At 40.0% G+C, this 23,407-nt stretch overlaps 1 protein-coding gene and 1 pseudogene across 1 annotated transcript; both read left to right on the top strand.

The window, feature by feature from the left end:
• Positions 1–1,226: 1,226 nt before the first annotated feature.
• Positions 1,227–3,595, top strand: LOC129411859 (intraflagellar transport protein 80 homolog; annotated as a pseudogene).
• Positions 3,596–12,052: 8,457 nt separating this feature from the next.
• LOC129411819 (serine/threonine-protein kinase pim-2-like) lies at positions 12,053–18,909 on the top strand. Its single transcript, XM_055163916.1, has 11 exons — positions 12,053–12,098; positions 12,820–12,888; positions 12,989–13,300; positions 13,462–13,512; positions 13,591–13,682; positions 13,811–13,858; positions 13,938–14,153; positions 14,227–14,407; positions 14,538–14,717; positions 14,796–14,877; positions 18,750–18,909. The coding sequence occupies exons 1-11, from the start codon at positions 12,053–12,055 to the stop codon at positions 18,907–18,909; spliced, it is 1,437 nt and encodes a 478-aa protein (XP_055019891.1).
• The last annotated feature ends 4,498 nt before the right edge of the window (positions 18,910–23,407 follow it).

The raw sequence follows: 23,407 nt of genomic DNA, 5'->3' as shown, positions 1-23,407 counted from the left end.
GGCCGATATGCTTGCTGATATGGGCCGATATTTCACGTGGGTTTGTTATATCTCGTTATAAAGCTTAGACTCTCTACATTATGTTCATTTAAAGCTATGTGATATTTTTGAGTGTTGTTTGCATTGTGTTTTAAAGCTGAGTGATTTTCTGAGGGTTACTAGAGTGATTAGAAAAAGGTAGTGAGTTGCAGGTTGCGTAAAATAGCCCTGGAATTCTTCAACAGTGCTCTAACGCGTATGCCTACTATGACAAACAAGTACCGTGTATATGCATTTGTTCCGAGTTACGCGTCCACAGTGTTTTACCCCGTGTCTTAGCCCGCCGCGGCGTGTGGGATAAGCATTGGGCTACATACGCCGCAATACTTTGTCAACAGAAACGTTGTTGAAGCGTGGATTTCATCGTATTGTCGTGCTACTATCTGGATGTTTTGGATCGCTTTCGGAGTTGTGAACAATAGACGTGAACGCGCATGGATTTCTCGTGAGCCCATTCATTCACAAATTTGCTGCGCTACACGACGTCACAGCCACTTTGATTAAAGGTACTGCATGTTGTTGTAAATATTTGGATTGATTGTTAATCATATTCCCCGGCTAGGCTTTAGTGGTGCTTTCACATAAGGTGAAGCACTTTCGCGTTGTTCTGGGACCCGGTTAGGGCTTCGCTTGTGCGTCAAGCGGGTGAAGCATTGCGCTTGGGAGTGCCGCCGTAGTTCTGGTTCTGAGACAGTTTGTCTGGTTCCAGTCTATCGGTATATCCGAGGTACATAACAACACACCGCTAGTACGTGCAGAAGACTAGGGTTGAGTTAGCTTAGCGCCGGTGGATAGTTAGGGGGAATAAGATTTCTTTCAGCAACTTGTACCGTTTTAATAAAACATAAAATAATAAAAAAAATAATAAAAGTAAATGAGAAAATAAAAATAAAGCGCTGTGTTGTGTGAGTGCAGACTTTTGTGATTATTGTGACTTTGTGAATGAAAATGGAGACTGATTCCAGGTCAAATGTTGGAAATGAAACAATTAAGAGGCAATCAAAACTCACTCCCAAAGCCTTGGAACATAAAGTGGAAAAGCTTTAAGATGAAAGAAAAGCAAAAGTGAAAAGGATTAAAAGTTCAATAAGGGACACCTAAAGTTTTGCATTAGCAACCGATAATGTACCGTAGCAACTGACACTGTTTATTTCATCTTTCAGCACATTGGCATGCCAATCACTGATTCTGTGATTACTGAAGGATCCATCAGTATTCAACATGAGACTAAAAACATCACTGTTAAAGGAGCCAAAACATAAAGAACTTGTGAGTTGTGTTGGCTGGACTTCAGCAGATGAAGTGTACTCCTGCAGTGAAGATCACCAGATTCTGAAGTGGAACCTGCTAACTAGTGAGACTAGTTTGGTTGCCAAGCTTCCAGATGACTTATATCCGATTGAACTCCACTGGTTTCCTAAAACTCTGGGCTCCAAGAAACAGAACCAAGCTGACATATTCGTTCTTACTAGTACCGATGGAAAATTCCACTTAGTTTCTAAAAGTGGGCTCATTGAAAAGAGTGTAGATGCACACAATGGAGCTGTGCTATCTGGAAGATGGAACTGTGATGGTAGTGCTCTAATTACAGCTGGGGAGGATGGCCAAATCAAGATTTGGTCCAAGAGTGGAATGCTGCGATCTACACTTGCTAGCCAAGGTTCCCCAGTGTATTCTGTTGCTTGGGGCCCTGACTCAGACAGAATTCTGTACACATCAGGAAGGCAGCTCATTATTAAGCCATTGCAGCCCAGTGCTAAAGTCATACAGTGGAAAGCTCATGATGGCCTTATTTTAAAAGTTGATTGGAATTCAGTCAATGACTTGATAATATCAGGGGGGGAAGATTGTAAATATAAGGTGTGGGACAGCTTTGGTCAGTTGCTTTACACATCATCTCCCCATGATTACCCAGTCACCTCTTTGTCCTGGGCTCCCGATGGAGAGGTGTTTGCCATGGGCTCCTTCAACACACTACGACTTTGTGATAAAACTGGATGGTCCTATGCCTTGGAGAAGCCCAACACTGGAAGTGTGTTTAGCCTGGCCTGGTCTGCAGATGGCACCCAAATGGCTGGTTCCTGTGGTAATGGACATGTCATCTTTGCTCACATTGTGGAGCAGCACTGGGAGTGGAAGAATTTTGTGATCACCCTCACCAAGAGAAGAACCATGCAGGTGCTAAATGTGATCGATGAGGCAGTGGATGTGTTAGAGTTCAGGGATCGGGTCATAAAAGCCTCACTGGCATTTGGGCATCTTGTTGTTGCCACCTCACTCCAGTGCTATGTTTACAGTTCAAAAAACTGGAATACTCCTCTCATCTTTGACCTGAAAGAGGGAAATGTCAGCCTTATTGTTCAAACAGAGAAACATTTTCTGCTTGTGGATGGAGCGGGCTTGTATATATTCTCATATGAGGGTCGACTTATATGTTCTCCAAAATTTCCTGGGATGAGGGCTGATATTCTCAATGCTCATGGCATCTCTCTTAGCAACGACACAATTGCTCTTCGAGATAAAAGTGATGAGAAAGTCATATATCTCTTTGATGCCCTGACGGGGAAAGCCTTTGGTGATGGTAAACCATTGACTCATAAGATGGAGGTGGTGGATGTTGCCCTGGACCAGTGCGGCCCCTTGAAAGGAGCGCAAAAATCGCATTTCATAGACAAGAACCGTGACCTTTACCTGACCTCTGTACATCATGGACGACAACCCAAAATTTGCAAAATCGGTAGTATGGTTCACTGTATGCAATGGAATGATTCTTCTAACATCTTGTGCGGTATTCAAGACAATCAGTTTTACGGTGTGGTACTACCCAAGTGTGGTGTTTGTTGATAAGGACCTTTTACCGCACACACTTTATGTTAAAGATGCAAGTGAGTTTGCCCGGGCACCACATATTTTGAGCTATGTGGGCACCAAGGTGACATTGCGCCAAGGGGATGGTTCTTTGGTGTACAGCACTGTTCCACCTTATCCAGCCATTCTCCATGACTACAGCTCCTCTTCTCGCTGGGAGGATGCACTGCACTTGTGTCGCTTCGCCAAAGACCAGTCTTTGTGGGCATGTCTTGCTGGAATGACTATGGCTAGTAAAGAGTTAACAACAGCAGAGATGGCCTATGCTGCTATTGGAGACTTACCTCGTGTGCAGTACATTCACTTCATAAAGGAGCAGGCATCTAAAGAGTCCTCTCTTGCCCATATGCTGCTTTTCAGTGGTCAGGTCCAGGAGGCTGAAGCAGTTCTGTTACAAGCCGGGCTTATTTATCAGGCTATACAGATCAACATTGACCTGTTCAACTGGGAAAGGGCACTGGAACTAGCAGTCAAACACAAGACCCATGTGGACACTGTGCTGGCATTCAGAGAGAAGTTTCTCCAGAGGTTTGGCAGAAAAGAATCTAACAAGAGATTTCTTCAGTACGCAGAACTGATTGAAGTGAACTGGGAGAAAATCCAAGTGAAGATTGAGATGGAGTTATCCAAAGAGCGTGAGAGGGCAGCTAATGCATCTGTCAGAGGCAGCATGGCCTCACGTCGATAATGTTTGTGGGACCTCAGAATAAACTGTGTAAAGATGTTTTTGTGTCTCTGTTTGTGGGGTAAAATTATGGAACAACTTGAAAATAGAATTAAAACTTTGTTCGAATATACATGTATTCAAAAGGGCAATTAAAAAATTAATTATTTCAAAATACTGTGCGGAAGAAATGAGTGCTTAGGGTATATGTGTGCATGTATATGTATGTGTATGTATATGGGTGTATATATGTATATATATATATATAGGTATGCATGGGTATGTGATGTGTATGTAGGTATGTATATATTATATCTGTGTATATGATGTGTACTATATCTGTGTACATAATATACATATATTTGTTGTTGTCTGTTAGATTGTAATGCAATGGAGGTACTGTGCAATTATTGCTTATAATGTACAGGAAATGAGAAGTCTATTTGTTCTTCGTTAATTTGGGACTGTAGAAAAAAGGGGTGGGGTTAAATAAGTATTTACTTCCTCCCACTCCTTTTTCGGACACATTAAAATTCTGCGTAACATTTATTTTGCCTGTTATTATAGAATAGAAATAGTTACTTTTTGTGTTATCTATGTATTTACGTTTTTGTCTTTTTTTTATTATTTAGTTTTTTGTTTTTGTTTTTTAATTTATGTTCTATGTATTACTGTCCGAAATAAATAAACATAAACATAAACATGTGTCTCTGAAGGTTTGTTGATATTCAAGTTTGGCACTGGGTCATATATAGACTGGTGAGAGATTTAGCCACTTAGAAGCAGCTGATGAACAGAGCAGTAAGGGTAACCAAGCTTCTCAGAGAATACTGTATAATGAGTAATGTATTGTAATGAGTTCTAACCCTGAATGTCATTGAAAAGGAAAAGTACCATTTCTGCATCCTCAAAGGGCATATGACATGGTTTCAGATTTTCAAATTGCAACTGTTTGGTGGTATAATACATGGGGAAAAATGTAAACATAATTGTAAACCAGGCAAGTGGTAGTTTGTGAAGAACAGCTGAATTATTCAGCAAGTACAGCTGAGTTCTAAAATGTTGATGAGTAAATAACAAAATGATCCATTCCATTTTCTTCCGCTTATCCGGGGTCGGAAAATGATCCAAGTCAGGTAAAATATATGACAGAGAACACTTCTGATCAGCGTTTACTTACGGTTCTGGAGAAACAAAATGAGATCACATCCTTGTTGGTTGAGCAACAGTCACTCTTTCTCCTGCCCAAAAGGGACTTGCATGCCTTCGACGGAGATCCTTTACAATATCAAACCTTCATCAGCGCTTTTGAGCACAATATTGAAGCCAAAACTCAAAACCACAAAGACCGTTTATATTACCTTGAACAGTATACTCGAGGTCAGCCCAGGGATTTGGTCCGAAGCTGTCAACACCTGCCTCCTGCTTGTGGTTACGTTCAAGCTAAGAGTCTGCTTCAAGAACATTTTGGGGACCCATTCAAAGTGGCATCTGCATATATGGGGAAGGTGCTGGCCTGGCCTGTGGTGAAAGGTGAGGATGTGGAGGCGCTTCGGGCCTACGGTTTGTTGCTCCGTGAGTGCTGTAATTCTATGGGAGACTGTGTGGAAGACCTGAATGTTCCTACCAACATGCAAACAATCATTAAGAAGTTGCCATATAAGCTCAGGGACCACTGGAGGAATGTGGCCTGTGATATTCAGGAAAGGTTTTCTCGTAGAGCCACATTCAACGATATTGTAAAGTTTGTCGAGAGACAAGTGAAGATTGCAAGTGACCCTCTGTTTGGGGACATACAGGACTCCCCAGGGACAAGAAAAGGGGACTTCAAACCTGTGACTCCTCGGACCAGTCTAAAACCCAAAGTGCTATAGCCTGGGGATAAAGAATTAAGCAGCGTCCTTTGAACACTATGTAACAAATTGTATAATGTACAACAAGCAGGAGGGATAGTAGTACTTTCAATATGGCAAAAAGTGACTACTGCTGGGTGGTTCTAACACTGATAGTCCCAATGACATTATAAAAAACCTTTTAAATGTTTTAATTTTATTTTGATTTTAAATTTTGTTTATTTATTAGATCAAGTTTTTTGTGTATTTTTGTATTATATTTTCTTCATGATTTTCAGTTAGATTTTATTTGTTCTTATTAATTTAAATATGGCTTTTCTAAATATGGATTCTTAATTTTCTGAACACAAACAAGATTTTTAATCAGTGCAATTGAATACAACCAAAAAATGTCAAACGTATTTGTAGGAGCCATTCGTGGGTTTTCTGTTGGTTTCCTCACGTGACTGGTGTGCACACGCTTTAACTCTGTGCACTACACTGCGGTGTCTGGGGGTGGCACGGTGGGTGTGGTGTGGCCTATATATGAGCGCGCTCACCTGCTGAGTGTAAGGCCTTGGATCATGGCGGCGGGGTGAGCACGGGGAGCAACTTTCTGTTGACCGTATTTTAACAGGAAAGATTTGCATATAGAAGGGATCGGTGCATGGCTACGGACGGCAGCAGCTTTAAAGTAAGTGCTTGTCGCGAACCCCCCCTCGGCCTCAGGAGAGCTCACTTGGGTGGGCTAAAAAGATGAAGGTTTTGGCGTAAACCCCACTAAAAGGGCTACTGAATTCAGACAAAGATGTTCATGATGTTTTATTTTGATAAATGAATAACTGTTAGAGCATTAGAGATTAAGAGTGTTTGATTTAGATATTAGAAGTGTTTTTGTGATTTATATTGCCATGAGTCACTTGTTTTGCTTTGATTTAATTTGATTTGTTTCTTTTATGTTGATTTGCTTAAATTTTTTCCATTTAATTTTTAAGTTTAGGTTATTTTGCAATAATTTCTGTAACCGTTATGTTTGTGTGCAGAAAAGATAAGGGCCTTTTGTTCTTTTGACAGTTGACCTTTACTTGACACTGATGTACGAAACTTATAGGTTGTGCGGTGTGGGAGGCCTAACCGGCTCTTTGGACAACGCGAAGTGGCAGTAACTTCACACCTGGCTGGGGAGAGATGCGTAGGGGGGCCAGAGTGGTGAAGATTGTGGTTTCTAAGATTGTTGTCTGTATTTGAAAAAGAAAAAAGAAGAAATGTGTGCTATATGTGACGTACAGATCGCTTTGCATGTACCTGGGTGGAGTTCTGTGACCTTAGATAAATATTGAAAATTCTGCATAATAACTCAGATCCTGATTTTGGTTGGTGTTGGCCCTCCGGCTGTAACTTGGCTTAGGAGTTCAGAATCTCTAAATTCGGACTAGGCTGTGCTTTATAGCTTTCCTGGTCACAGGGTAATTTCTCCAAAAGGGTACTTGCAAAGTGATTTGTCCTAATTATTTTTGTATGAGCTTTCTGGTAAAAAGGTAGCGGCTACAGGGTGAGTTGGTTATAAGTGCTCTGCCGTGGGCACTCCGGGCCTAAAAACCCTGAGTGATCACGAATATAAAGAGTAACCACCAGTCACCCGAGTAGCGCATAAAACAATAAAAAGCAGAAAAATAAGACAAAGACAAATCACTTGTTGGGATCTTTTGTTGAGTCTCTCCCTTTAATTATTATACATATATATTTACCACGGGCAAGTCAAGTCATCCTAGGTGAGTTACTTACAGAAATGCAATGTTTGGGGAAATTTTCTAATGCAATGTTTTTGATGCAAAGCTAAATTTGATTAGAGGTCTTGAGGCACTGCTAAGGATAAATTAATATTTGCAATGTTTTTGTTATAAAACTAAATCTGGTTAAATTCTTTGAGGCACTGCTAAAAGTGTGTTTTGGGCAAAGGTTGTCAGACAGAGTATAGAGCATTTCATAGAGTGGTTTCTAAAGCTAAGTGAAGTTGTAAGTGTTCCCCAGGTGATACTTTAAGAGTTGTTAAAGTTACCTGTATGGTGTTTCTTAAAGTTAAAGAATACTTTTTGAGTGTAGTAAGATATTTACCTTGTGTTATCGAAGTTAAACGATACTTTTTGAGAGTAGTAAGATATTTGCCTTGTGTTATTGAAGAAATAATACCTTTTGAGTGTAGTAAGTGATATTTTTGAGCATGCATTGTGGTTTTAACCCTTGTATTGTGTTAGAAAGCTACACGCGTCTTTAGTATTACCGGGTCAAATTTGACCCGTGATTTAACTCAGCCTGAAAATACTTAAAAACACTAGATATCATCCAATATTGTTTTTCCCCTCATAACTAACTTAGTATGTGTTCATATCCATGGAAACATTTTTATTTTTTTTTTGGCTGCACAGACCTTTTATCTTAAAATATACCACTCGTTTTTGATTACAAAAACTGCTTAAATTCACTAATTATATTTCCTATAGTGATAAAATTTGTAATTATATTATATAATTATACTATAATCATAATAATTTTATATATAATACATATAATATAAATCTAATTTATATAAGTATAATTATATTGGGTGTGAAGAGGCTTGGTGACCATGAACTGTCACTTTTTCTTGACTTGAAGACGTCTCTTTCAGTCTTTGTGACATCTGGGTTCTCCTCACCACATGTGTGCTCTTGTTCAGGGTCATACTGAACCTCATCCTCATCCACAGACGTATATATGAATGGACATAACTAACGCTGTAGCCACCGCGTTCCAAAATAGAAAGTTCTCCAGGAGGCTCTTCCAGGCTCCTTCTGACTCTGGCTCCAATTGACTTATGTTAGGATCTTGTCGTCCTTCTCTCTGTACCTGCTGCTGTGAACCTCGTCATTTTGGTCTTAAAATATACGTATTAACCTGCGACACATGATCCTGATTTTTTTTTTTTTTTTGGCTGTTTTGTCCGTCCAAAAAATCCTATTCATAACATATAACCTGGCTCTAGATTCAAGCGCCAAACGCTGTGGGTGACGTCACACTCACTTAGTCCACTTCTTTTATTCAGTCTGTGCCCTCATCCTCATCCTCAGATACATCTTCCTCAGCTTCACTTTCCTCTCTGTCTTCAGAATCACTGTCATGACCAAAGATCTGATCCAGCGCCTCATAAACAGTGAACCTGCTCATGTTGACTGATGCTGCAACAGATACAGCTGATAATATCTCACTAAAACCCTGTTTATATATGACAATGTTTATTTTAGATTCAAAATTTATCAATGTGCTGCAAGAAAGAGAAGAGTTCACGTGGGTGAAGACGACCTTTTTGTGTGTGTGTGTGTGTGTGTGTGTGTGTGTGCGTGTGTGTGTGTGTGTCTGTGTGTGTGTGTGTGTGTGTGTGTGTGTGTGTGTGTTGTGGGACACACTGAGCCATATTTGATCCACAGAGCAGCCTACAGCTTGTAAGTGATGCATAAAACAGCCACTATTCTCTGCCGGGTCATTTTTGACCCGTAACACCACAGATGTCACTTTTTTTTTTTCAGACCTTTACAATTTACTAAAATGGTGAAAATTGATTTTGTTGCGTTAAAATAGTTGTGTCTGAGGATTAGATGAAGCCTCATTCCGGTACAAAAAAGCAGTTTTTACATACCTAAACTTGAAAACGGGTCAATTTTGACCCTAACACAATATAAGGGTTAATCCAATTTACAGACAGATAAATGTCCTAATATGTGGCTCCGCATCAGTATTTATCTACGGTGTAATTTGTCTGTGTCTGTGTCCGTACTGTCCCTGAACACACCACCAGAGTGACGTCACTTCACTCGCGTGATCGAAGCGGCTCTTAGATCCGGCTCTTTGAAGCGAACAACGGGAGCCTGCTTCTTATTGGGAGCCGTGTTTTCTCTTTTTCTCACTTTTTCTCTTCATGCCGCTTGTAGACCCGTAGTTTGACAGCAGCAACGGCTGAAAATGAAACTTTCAGAAATCTGCGTGTGCATAGGATAAAATAAGTGCATATTTGGCTGCAGTTCAGCATAAAATGAATAAACCAGGACTAAACTTGGGCTTAAGTGAAGGAGAGAGATAGAAACCGAGTCCCGACACTCAGTCTTGGTTCAGTTCTGGTTTAGTCCTGCTTGCAACAAAACCATCTCAAGAGTCGTTTGGGAGCCGAAAGAGCCAGTTGCTTTAGTGAGCCGAGAGCCGGTTCTCCAAAAAAAACTGGAATACCCATCACTAGCAGTGACAGTAACAGTAGCTAGAATGTGATGCAAAAATGCCATTAGGCCAATCTACTGTATGTAAATATGATGTAAAGAGTCAAAATAACAATAAATGTTGCCTAAATAAACCCAATTTAGAATCCACTAGAGCCAAACCTAAGTTTTTTAATCAATTCAAGATTTACAGTGAATTTTTACATCACTAAATATATCGGTGATTATATCGGCCATCGGCAGCTCCAACTCCCATTATATCGGTTTCATATCGGTCACAACAAAATCCATATCGGTCGGGCTCTACTTTTAACGTTTATCTAACTTTTGAAGCAGACTAGTTTAAGATATTAGCATTAGCTTCACAAAGAAACTACACACACGACTTTACCAGTTTGATTTGTTTTTTGGGCAAAGATTTTTGGGACCAGACAATATAAGTAAAGGTTAAAGTAACTTCAAACTGGAAAGGTTTTTGTTGTTGAGGTTAAACTGTAAACAATAGTTAGACTAGTGTGACCAGACGTCCTTATTTACCCGGGACAGTCCCAGTTTTGAGCCTGTGTCCCCTGTCCCAGCAGATTTATCCAAAACCAGTGATTTGTTGCAGTTTTATATAAGAAATGTCCCAAGTGTCCATATTTTGGACCAATCTGATCCCTGCCAACAGTAAAGAGGAGCATATATTGACATTTGTTAAACTAAAATACAGAAAACAGAGCTTGAACCATAAAAGAAAAAATGCACCAACAGGAGTCCCTCAGATTAAAACTGACCCACAAGTGAGTCGAGAACGGACAATGTTACGAGCTCTTTTCACAGTTTATTTATGCCAACCGTCCCGACCCGGGTGTCTCCCACTCCTTGAGTTTTGAAAATCTGGTCACCATAAGTTTGACAAAACTAATGACAATAGTTTGACAAGTAACAAGAGCCATTTAAAGTGACCTGGATTAAAAAAGCGAATACTGTGCTGTTAATCTGGTACTGTCAGTGAAATTGTAACTGAATAACCATTTCATTTTGGGCAACTATGAACACACTAAACCTTTAAAAGCTAAACGGGCTGCACAATAAACTGCTATTTAATTGAAATTGCAATTTGAGCACAACCATCAAATAACAAAGTCTGCAACAAAGACCAGACTCATTAAAACTGGACTACAATGTACTGACAACACGTTGTACATGTTCGACTGTTAACTACAACTGTGTTCTAGTTTTGTATTTGTCATTAATAAAAGTTTTATGTGAATTTCAGGACCAAACTTGTCACCTGACAAACCCGAGAGTGACAACGATGTGTCCAGTCCTCAACCAGGGCCGAGTGGAGTCTTACCCTGGACTAATCCCTCCACACCTTCAAACAGTGGAAACCTTCAAACCACCAAGAGAAGGTCTCCATGTATCGAGGTGGAGGAAGAGAGCCGCCAGACGAAGAGGAGCAGGACAGATCCTGCTCCGAAGAAGAGACCAGCCAAGTCCAACCATTCCATGGCACTTCAGAAAAAAAGGCTCAAAAAGACAGGTAATGTAACTTATAAGTTAAACTACATGGGTCAGTTTGTACTGTGTTATTGTAAGATATATCATGCGCCTAATAGAGTGACAACCTCAAATAGTAGCAAAAATGATCTAGAAACTGTTGAAATCAGTTTGTTTCGAAGACTCAGTTTCAGTCTGATGGTGCTGGTCTCAGAAACTAGAATCCAAAACTAGTATTTCCTAGTGTCCTGCGCTGAGTTAGATAAGTCCCGCCCTTAAGGCAGGTGTTTTGGCCTGAAAATACCCTGTCTTGGTTTATAGACAAGCATCATTATGGATTGTTCTGGACCTATCCTGATTTACTGAACTCTCCTACTTGACTCAGGCGCAGGATACTGTTGTAAAACATTAGGCAGACTGTAGCTAAACCCACCATTTTAATTTTATGAGTTAAAACTGCTTTGGCGCTGTATGAGTTTCAATCAATTTGGCCATTTTATCATTTTGACCTCCACCTGGCTCCTTGAGAATAAAATTTTAGCTATACATTTTAAGTCACGTCTCTGCCCTTTTTATTTTACATATTTACCTGTGGCCTCGGTCATTTGTGTTTTTTCAAAAAAAAAAAAGATCTATTTATTTAAATAGAACATCACTAAAGGTCACAATAGAATGTTCTGTGATGACATCACTAAGGTCGCCATGACAACAACTTGATCTCAGAACTTAAATACATGTAAGCTTGGACATTTTAGACAAACAAACAGACAGACGACAGACAGGCTGCGTTTAGACTTTCGTGTTATCGTGTTATCTTTGCTACAAGCGTTTAATCCATCAGCTTTTAGCATCTGAGCGAAGTACTAGCCACAAATTTGGTTCAGTTCACTTTAGTTTTAGTATAAAACTACAAATTCGCCATGGGCAGTGCGCTAAGCCGAACTGAACAAAAGGATTCCACTCAAGGTAAGTTTTCGAGATGTGAAATGTTGTTTTTCTGTACCTTTTAACGTTTATCTAACTGTGTTTGTTATTGTAAGATATATCATGTGCCTAATAGAGTGACAACCTCAAATAGTAGCAAAAATTATCTAGACACTGTTGAAATCAGTTTGTTTCGAAGACTCAGTTTCAGTTTGATGGTGCTGGTCTCAGAAACTAGAATCCAAAACTAGTATTTCCTAGTGTCCTGCGCTGAGTTAGATAAGTCCCGCCCTTAAGGCAGGTGTTTTGGCCTGAAGATGCTCTGTCTTGGTTTATAGACAAGCATCATTATGGATTGTTCTGGACCTATTCTGATTTACTGAACTTTCCGACTTGATCCAGGCGCAGGATACTGTTGTAAAACATTAGGCAGACTGTAGCTAAACCCACCATTTTAGGTTTATGAGTTAAAACTGCTTTGGCGCTGTATGAGTTTCAATGTTCAAACACATAGAGGATTAACAATAGGTCACATCACCACAACCCACTGAGACAGCACTCCCACAAAGTTATGATTTTTATTATATAGTAAATCTCACTATTTATTCAACCATTCTTATGGAACCAGTAAAAAGAGGAACAGGTGCTCACCTTAGTATCTGTGTCACCCTGTACTTTTACTTTTACTTAACAACAAACTTTTAAAAAATGAAATGTTGAAGTATTGATATTTAAATATTTGTCATGTTTTTTTCTTGAGCAGACAGTTCCAGACTGAGATCCTCTGATGAGGACGAGAGTGGCTCTGACGCAAAGAAGCGACCCTTAGAAGGTAAGAGGCAACACAAAACTAAATAACTACATCAATAGTAATTACAGACAGCAAAAATGAGAAGAAACTGCACACCATTAATTCTCCCTACATTTTATAGAGCAAATCAAACTGGAAAGGCCAGCAGATTACAACACGCTGAGTGACACAGAGGATACGAGAAGACCAGCACCAAGGTGTAGCAACGATGCCTCCAGTTCTACACCAGGGCCTAGTGAAGTCTTGGCCTGCTCTGGTCCCTCTGTGGCTCCAAACACTGAAACTAAGAGAAAGTCTCAGTGCAGCGAGGAGGAGGACGAGGAGCAGCGCAGTCCACGGAAGAAGAGCAAAACAGATGATGCTCCAAAGGAAAGGACGCGCTGGTCAGAACGTCACTTCTCACGTTTGAAGAGAATCTGGATGATAACGACAGGTAATATAACCTACACATTTAACCGCATTGGCCAACTTGTAATGTTTCTTTGTTACTGTAAGATTTACCATGTACCTAATAGTGTGACCACAAACTGCATCAAAAAATGACAGATAATAATGTGACACTAACAAACCATTCATTCTCCCAACATCTTATAGAGGAAATGGAGGAGGAAACTCAAGCGGCCTCCACCCCGACCTGCGCAGATGGTAAGTGTAACAATATTTATTACATATCTAGAAATCTGTTGGTAAAGGCTGTTTAATTCAAATCAAAATCTTTTACAGAGCTCTCCAAAAAGTACACGTGGGCTGAGATATTGCAGGAAGGAGGCTTTGGAAAAGTCTTTAGTGGGGTTCGCATTGAGGACAACTTACCAGTAAGTCTACAAATGTATTTGAATCTATTGGTTTAAGTAGAACTAAAGCAGCCATTAATTGATTAGATTTGAAAAGCATTTACAATGATTTTTAATAGTAACACTGCCATCACATTTTGACTCTACAGGTGGCTCTCAAGTTCATCAAAAGGACTATGGTGACGTTCATAGATGTGGTAAGTAATATATTCTGTATCTTTAAGTGTACAAGTATGTCTCCATCATTATTAATACTGTTCATTGTGTGGTTCAAAGGAGATGGATGGAGTTCCAGTCAGACTTCCTAAGGAGGTCTACTTCCTGATTAGGGCAGGAGCAGGGCCCACCTCCTCAGACTCCAGAGTGACTCCACAGCTGCTGGACTGGTACGAGCTTTACCAGGACATTGTGTTGGTGCTGGAGAGACCAGTGCCCTGCCTGGACCTTGTGGACTATTTCGAAAACGTAGACATGAGCCCCGACATGGCCAAAGTAAGTGTCTAAAACCTGACTTCTCTAAAAGTAGTAATTACTGAGAACTTCACTCATCAATGATGTCTTTCAGATCATTTTCCGTCAGTTGGTGGATGAAGCTATCGAACTGGAGTCTAAAGGCATCTTTCATCGGGACATCAAGCCTGAGAATGTGCTGCTGGAGACGGGCTCCGACGTCCCCAGAGCCAGGTTCATAGACTTTGGTTGCGCCACCTTTTTCACACCTGGACAAGAGTTTACTGATCCACAAGGTAAACATTGTACTGTTGCTAATGAATGATCAAATGTACCTGACAAAGTACTTCTGATGAAGTGATCCATGTATTGTACATTTACTGCTTGAAATATACCAGCACTCTCCTAAATAGGTTTGTTTTTCAGGCACTTTAGATTACTCCTCTCCGGAGTGTTTCTGTGGGCAAAGCTACACAGCAGGACCCACCACGGTGTGGCAGCTGAGCGTGCTGCTGTTTGTCATGCTCTTCAAGAGGCTTCCTCTGTCTCAAGAGGAGAACATCGGCTCAGTGCGAGTTGTTCCTATTCCAACCTGTATTCCACAAGGTAACTGCACATCTCCAAACATTTGACTTTGACTGACACAGTGTTCCTGACTCTAACCTCCTGTCTGTGTGAATGCAGGATGCAGAGACCTGCTGAGGGGCTGCTTGAAGGAGGACCCTGAAGAGCGCCTGACCCTGCAGGACATCAAAGACCATCCGTGGTTAAACACAATTTAAATAAAGTGTATATTACAAAATACAATAGAAAATGTTTTTCTTTCAAAAGTGTGTCTGGTTATACACCGTACTTTAATACTTAATAAAATAGTCTTAATTAAAAGAGAGTAAAAGTTATCATTTCATTATTAATATGGTATGTCCTCTTTATCACTTACTATTATAGTCGTCCTGACTGCATGCTGTATCCGTTTCCTCTGCATCAACTTTTGGAATGCATTTGAACAAGCAGGCTCTTGGTTGTAGCTGCTTGAGTTGCTCTAAGTAACCATGGTATGCTTGCATGTAGGCGTGATCACCATTAACAGCAGCAAGGGGGGTTTTCTTTCTTGGCATCGAAGCATTAGATCTTGGGATAGATTCTCTGCATTTCCCGGGGACAAAATCTATTTCTTCTACTGGCTGAGTAAGGGCATTGCTACCAAACACTTTATTCCACCTGCAAAAAAATATAAGACATATTATGATTAAACAGAGACTTAAACCTTAACACTTGTCAACATTGAGGTGTAATGCAGCTATCATCAGCTTTGACTAGGGGGAAAAGGGTGGAACTGACTGCCGAAATGTGGGGAAAATATAGTGAATGATGACATGGGGATGTCGACTATGAACAGTTTTAAAATAATATTGAAATCACTGATGCATGCATCCCCAAATCCCTGATATTTAGATTAAAGAAAAATAATGTTCAGTATAAAAAAAGTTAAGGACCAGACATAAAAATGCTTCAACGTTACCTGCAAGCCTCACTTGTACAGGAAGTCTCCGTCAGTCCAATTCAAACAGCTGTCTCCACTTTGAAAAGGATTGCAGCTTCATGATTGCAAGTTTCTCCAAGTCTGAAATCAGAAGCAAGATTCTTATAAATATGATAAAATCTGGCAGACAAAATCAAGAATTCTCAACAAAAAATGACTTACCCAGCCTTACAATCACAGTGACCAGTGATTACTTCTCCAGTTTTCCAGCACACACCCAAGGCATGTGAGACTCTTGAGACTCGGGCTGCCCTGGTCTCACTTTGGCCTTTAAAATAACAAATTCTTCTTCGACTTGTCGAGAGACTTGTTGGCGCTCCACATACAAAATGTTCGCTGCAAACTCAGGATGATTTAGGCAGTCAAAAGTTTCCTTTTTGGTCCTTCCTGTGGATCAATCCTGCCCTTCGCCTTCACCTTTCACTAGTTTTCAATTCTGTTGGAAAGGGAAACAGTTTGAACGGAGGTTTGCAGTCACACACATCTGATTCTTTGCTTTTATGGAGTTTGCAAACAAATTTCTCAATCCGATTTCGGTGTACATGTGTGAATTTTAGTGGTTTAAGATGTAAGATGCTTAATTAAATCTTCACAAATGAACTCTACTCTCTCTGTCTTTATCACCTGTTCTCTGTTTCTCTCTCTTCTCTGTCATCTCCTTCTCTTTATCACTCTTTAGCCCTTTCAAAGTCTTTCTGTCTGTCAGTTCGGACATTCCCTGGACACGCTACAGTCCGGCTCGTGTTGTTTTCACTGGCTCAGGAACAGGACAGTGGTTTTCTCGGAGACTCTCTCACATTAAACATAATGATCACGGCCTTCACAGCCTCACGTTCCGCTACTGTCCCTGCACTTTGAGCCAATTAAAACACTCGCTGAGGCTTACGGGGCTTCACAGACAGACCCTCAGCAGGTCAGATATGGCTAACGGTGATATTTACAAGAAGACAACAGCTGACTGACCGTGGTGACTACACTTTATGATATAACTGCAAGTACAGAGACATTTTAATGATCAGGAATGCTTTGGATTAAATGGACGCTTTCAAAACTCCGCCAAACCGTCACCAATAACTCACTCAAGCACTTTCATAGACAAGGTGGATAGTGTCTTGCAGCGGTTGGTAGAAGTGTGCAAAAATAACAAAATACCAATATATCGTATCGTTTAATGTGATGATACAGTATCGATATCTTGGGCTGCTGTATCGATACATCACCAAGAGTATATTTTGGTATATTTTACTCAATTATTTTGATACAGTGCTACAGTTTTGTTGTTTGTTCAGAGGAAGGAAACTCGATTACGCAACACATTTGACACATTCACTGTTTTGATGATTAAAATGTTTGTGTTTCATATGAACTTTGCACAAGAAGTGATTTAACAAAGACTTTTAGTATCACAGCCATGATTCAGCCTTTATATTTATTGAACCGTATCGAATCAATTTGAAATATATCGTATCGAATTGAAAGTGCACTGTATCGAGGTATGTATCGTATCGTGGCCTATATATCGTACCGTGGGCTATGTATCGAGATATGTTTCGTATCGTGGGCTACGTATCGAGGTATGTATTGTATCGTGGCCTATGTATCGAGATATGTTTCATATCGTGGGCTATGTATCGAGGTATGTATTGTATCGTGGCCTATGTATCGAGATATGTTTCATATTGTGGGCTATGTATCGAGGTATGTATTGTATTGTGGCTATGTATCGAGATATGTTTCATATCGTGGGCTATGTATCGAGGTATGTATCGTATCATGGGCTATGTATCGAGGTATGTATTGTATTGTGGGCTATGTATCGAGGTATGTAGCGCATCGTGGCCTATGTATCGAGATATGTTTCATATCGTGGGCTATGTTTCGAGGTATGTATCGTATCATGGGCTATGTATCGAGGTATGTATCGTATCATGGTCTATGTATCAAGGTATGTATCGTATCATGGGCTATGTATCGAGGTATGTATCGTATCATGGGCTATGTATCGAGGTATGTATCGTATCATGGGCTATGTATCGAGGTATGTATCGTATCATGGGCTATGTATCGAGGTATGTATCGTATCATGGGCTATGTATCGAGGTATGTATCGCATCGTGGCCTATGTATTGAGGTATGTATCGGATCAGCAATTTCTAATGGTACCCAGCCCTGGTGGTTGGAGAGGAATCATATTACCAGCTTCTAAACTTTTTGCTGAAACTCCAATGAGAATCTCCTAACGTAAAAGTTAATTAAAGTACATATCACTGGACTCATAACGTTTACTATACTGGGTTTCTGTGCAGAGTTTGTTCTCACCGTGCGTAGTATCAGTGTGAAAATCCCCTGTGTATGGATGGGTTACAGCACTTTCCCAAACTTTTTCTAGGCACCCATATTTTAAAAATCACAAACCTTTGCGACCCAAGTCAATAGACATTATTCATAAATCACAAAATAAAGGTGTATTTGATTTATTGAACATTAATGAGGATATTTGATTGTTGACTGAGTGAACAATCAGTATTACTCAAGTTTTAAACAACGAAAAACAAGTAATTGAAGCAGCAATAAAAGGATCCATAAGTTGCCTATTTGGAAATTAAATGTAGCCCATTTCTTTTTCTTTTGAACATTCAATTGAACCAGTAATATTGGAACAAAATAGTCAATAAAATCATTACAAAAAGATTAGAAATGATACAAAACATGTCTTAACATTTCAACATTTCTAGTGAGATAGGTGGGTCTGTCTGTGTTTTTGTAGCTCGTTTCAGTCCGGGTGCAGGAGGAGAGCGCCGCAGCAGATCAGACGCAGCGTTCAGTCTGTTTCTGTGCTTTGTTTTCATTTTTGTGAGCACAGAAAATCTCAATTCACACATTTATGTAGTAGTGAACAGAATAAGCATAGAAATACTGGCCCTACTCTGGACAGGATATTCACTCTCACGTGTCAGAACTGTATATTTCAGACGTACATGCAGATCGTGACAGGACAACACGAAATAAAATCTCTCACTGTTGATATGTAAGATTTTACTTTTTTCATCCACTTTACTTTTCCTTCTTTGCTGATTTATTTCTCTTATGTTAAGGTGCCAGTATCAGCTAAAGAAAAAGACTTCCCTTATCAGAGTGAGTGATAGACTGAGCCGTCGTCTTTGCGTGGGACCACAGGAGCAGCAGCACTGTCCCGGGACGTTTGTGTTTACAGAGGAACAAAAAGACGACCCATCAGCCCCTTCACCCTCATGACCTCTGACCTCTGCAGGGACTCGCCTCTTCACAAACTCTCTCCACTCTGGGTTAGAACATTTGTGGATCCTTTACTAATAAAATGCCGTCTCTGTGAAGTGATATAATGACCCATGATGTTTTTTATTTGTGAGACCTTCTAGTGAGTTATTAGTTTAAAATATAGACATTTTATAACTCTGGCAGAGCAGTGACTAAACAAGACTCTCGCATCGCAGCAAGAAGGTCCCAGGTTCAACTCCCAGGCCCTTGAGAGTTTCTATGTGGAGTTTGCATACTCTGTCTGATCCGCTGTTGGCAGAGAAAGTGTCCAAACAAACCAAAACAAACAAGGCGACACAGACAGAGGTACATCAAACTGTCTGTGCTTTTCTCTCAAAGTGTAGTTTCTCAACTTGTGACGCTTCCCCAATCAGCTTCAAGTATTTGTTTGAACTTTTCTTGAGCACTTTGGTGAGAATAATCCCAGACTGATAATGTGTAGTCCCAAAATCAGAGTGCACATGACAAAATAGATTCTGCCAGGGCTCTACATGAAGCAAGAAGGTCCCATGTTTGATTCCCTGGTTGCGTTGGCGTTTGTGTTTGTATGTTCTCCTTATGTCCTTTGGGTTTCCTCCAAGCTCACTGGTTTCCTAGTCAAGCTGGCACCACCTAGTGCCTCCGCTCAATTTCATTTCTCTCCAGAGACTAGGTCAGGAATCGGACGGTTCGCAAAAACTCCGGAAGCGCAAGTTTGGGGCACAAGCCAATCAGCGAAGAGCCATACATTCTGTGCTGGCAACGATTCCTGAGATCGAGAATTTTAAACTGGAACAAAAAGAATCTTAGGTGAATTTTTTCAAGGGGAAAGACGTTATTGCCCTTCTTCCTACAGAATTTGAGAAAAGTTAAATATACCAGTTTGCCCTGTTAGTGGCGCATTACATATGTCACGACCAAATAGCAGTGATTCGTTAAATAAAAAAAGTACCTGCCTACCGTCGAGTGAACGAATCCTTAAGCTGCAAAGTCAGACGGTTTCCGTGAACAGAGCAGCCGCAGGGTCTTAAATTTCATGTTCTTAAATTAAGGCCTTAAAAATTCTTAAATGTCGTTTCTTATTTTTTTCACAAAGGTCTTAAATTTCTTTTGTATACTTTTTTGTATACTGCTGCAGTGCAATGTTAAATGGAGGGAGGAAATAAAAACAACATGTAATGTGGATGAATGTCTAATTTGGAGTTTGCGCAAACAATACTTTGGTTTCTGACGCCAGCAGCAATGAGTAAATGATCAGGAAAGTGGAGGAAGACACTGCATGGATCATGGGGAAGTGTAGGTTTAATGCACAGTGGCTCTTAGTTTCTAGATATAGTACTAGTAGTTGGTTGGTCATTATTAGAATTGACTCTGGTGTTTTTCGCCCACATAATGGGTGCGATGCTGGTCTTCATTTTCATTGAAGTGGTCTTCAAAAGGTCTTAAAAAGTCTTAAACTTGAGTTAGTCAGACCTGGGGATACCCTGGTGAAGTCAAACCATCTGATGAATCAAGCTACTGGTTTCCTCCATCAACCCAAAATATTTACAATAGATAAAATCCTCCAGACCAAGACTAGCTCAAGATCTGGAGATGGATCATGTTCCTGAGGAGATGCACCAGTGACATTGAAGGATGAGTGAAATGCAGACAATAAATAAGGTACACTTTAACTTTTGAACGCCTACATAATTACCATAATCTCACTAGAAACTATAATTTAGCAGCAGTTGTAGCAAAAGTATCATCCTGCCTATGTGTGATTAGAGGTTAAATGTCAAATAAATAATAAAATAATATCATTCTGCCCTTCAGAGCGGATACCACTACTAAATTATAGTTTCTAGTGAGATTATGGTAATTATGTAGGCGTTCAAAAGTTAAAGTGTACCTTATTTATTGTCCACATTTAGTCCATCCTTCAATGGCACTGGTTTCCTCCATCAACCCAAAATATTTACAATAGATACCAAGACTAGCTCAAGATCTGGAGATGGTTCGTGTTCCTGAGGAGATGCACCAGTGACATTGAAGGATGGGTCAAATATGGACAATAAATAAGGTACACTTTAACTTTTGTATGTCTACATAATTACCATAATCTCACTAGAAACTATAATTTAGTAATGCTGTCCTCTCTGTAGGGCAGAATGATATTATTTTATTATTTATTTGACATTTAACCTCTAATCACACATAGGCAGGATGATACTTTTGCTACAACTGCTGCTAAATTAGAGAAGAACATTAAATTATTTGGTGTCATCATGATAACACCATGTATAAACATATAGACAACTATTAGATAAAAAGCACCATATTCAGAATGCAAAAGACGAGCGTGTCTCCGTGTCTCTCCTGGTGCAGATTGAGTATGAAAAGTGCGTCCTCATCTGAGTAAGAGCGGCTCTGTGGAGGAGATCATTGATCAGCTGTAACAGGATTATCTCTGTCTGTTTTGATGAGATTTAGTGTAAGACAAAAGCCTTTTCCCGTGCTCCCCGGGTCACAGCTCTGCGCTCAAATTAGCAACTTTATTCAATGGGAGATTAATTAGTTAATGGTGCAGAGCAGGGGATGAGGAGAGGATCGGACCACTGTGCCCACTGCTCAGTCCTGGCTTTGGACTGGTTCTTCAGACTTGGTTCTTTTTGAGGTTAACTATTGCTTTAGTGTTGTGTTCTTGGGCAAGACACTAGACTCCCTGGTGTCACTCCCACTATACTAAAGTGCAAATTTAAAATGAATGGACTAAATCGGAGAAACTTGTAAATGTGCATTGTACATTTCAGTCAATATTGTGAGTTGCTCAGTCTGTTCAGGGGTGTTGAAGGATGGGGTCAAATGCAAAGGACAAGTTTCATTACAGCAGCGATAAAGTATCTTAAAGCAAAATTTACTTTTGCGAGCTTTTAACCCTGTGGTAGTTATTTCCTCTTCTCGTTTATCCTCTCCAAGTTGTATTTGGAGTAATTCGTGCATCTTTCAGCCCATATTTTCACCACCACCAGGACATGTCCACAGCTCTGAACTGATTTTATTTTCTCAGTTGGTGATACACATACGATTTAGCAGCATCATGTAGTCATTCTTGTACAAAAAAAACAACAAAACAAAACATAAATTAAAAAAAAACCTCTCTACATGATCCGCAGCGATCCATTGTGATGATGTTTAGAGCGACGTCAGCTCCCATTGGACACTGTAGTTTTCTAACATGAAACTAAGTGAATGTTTTAGATGACTACTGTGATTTAAGATGTTCAGATTATAACATAATTAAGGAAGCCGAGAGGGGTCACAACAAACGCAAACGCCGCAACAAATACAAATGCGACAACACAACAAAAAGCCACAACAAACCAAAAAAAGCCACAACAGAAATGACCGCGAGACTCTATTTTAATGCAAACGCCGCAACAAATACAAACGTCCCAACATAAATGCAAATGTAAGTAAAAGTAATTCATTGTTTTATCATTATTCGTTTCACGTTGTAGTTCTTCTTCTTCACTTGCCGCTTGATCGGTCCGTCGGAAAATAGAGTCCCGCAGTCACTTCCGTTGTGGCTTTTTGCCGTGTTGTGGCTTTTTAATGTGTTGTGGCATTTGCGTTTGTGTTGTGGCGTTTGTATTTGTTGCAGCGTTTGCATTAAAATAGAGTCCCGCGGTCATTTCCGTTGTGGCTTTTTTTGGTTTGTTGTGGCTTTTTGTTGTGTTGTCGCATTTGTATTTGTTGCGGCGTTTGCGTTTGTTGTGACCCCTCTCGGTTTCAGTACATAATGATCCACCAGTGTCATAGATTATAACTATAGAGCAGGCTCAAGCACAATAGGTTTTCTTTAAAGGTGCATTAATTAAGTTTTATGGAAAAGTGTCTGTCACCTGCTTGATTGAAGATGTTAATGCTTTGCCTGTAATGTTCCACAGCATGGCATTAAACAAAAAAACAAAAATCTATCTTGTTTTCCTTCCATTTCCATTGCAAGATGTTATTACCAACACACTCTGACTATGAGGGGGGGTCACAGATCTGACCTGAAACTTGGCCTGGAGGTGTCACCTTCTCATCTCCATAAATTTAATTGCGTACTGTGGAACTGTCAGGGGAAAGTAATAACATCTAAACGGAGACAAGCAGGTGGGTATTCCAAGAACTGAGCTCAAGCGAAAGCCTAGAACACCTGTCTCTGTGTGAGTGGAAAAAGTGACTTTTATAGTCATGTGTCACTTGAGGTTTGCTGCAGTTATGAAAACAAACCATTTAAATGTCTATGGCCATTATTTCATTAAAATGACCTTGCACATGTGGATGTTGTGAGGGGCAGAACACACAGCAAAAAGTGGAGTGTTAAATTGACTCTCACAGAATCAATTTTAACATTTTCTTACAGTTTATATGAGTCCAATCTGTTCTAAAGTTAATTAAACATTTTTGGACAATGTTAATGAAGTAACACTGGACCAAAGTTCCTGTT

The sequence above is a fragment of the Boleophthalmus pectinirostris genome, unplaced genomic scaffold, assembly GCF_026225935.1.
Source record: "Boleophthalmus pectinirostris isolate CB_2022bp ecotype Guang Dong unplaced genomic scaffold, ASM2622593v1 HiC_scaffold_6, whole genome shotgun sequence".
NCBI lineage: Eukaryota > Metazoa > Chordata > Actinopteri > Gobiiformes > Gobiidae > Boleophthalmus > Boleophthalmus pectinirostris.
Note: the sequence above shows the minus strand (reverse complement) of the source record. Positions and strands in the feature narration are given on the sequence as shown.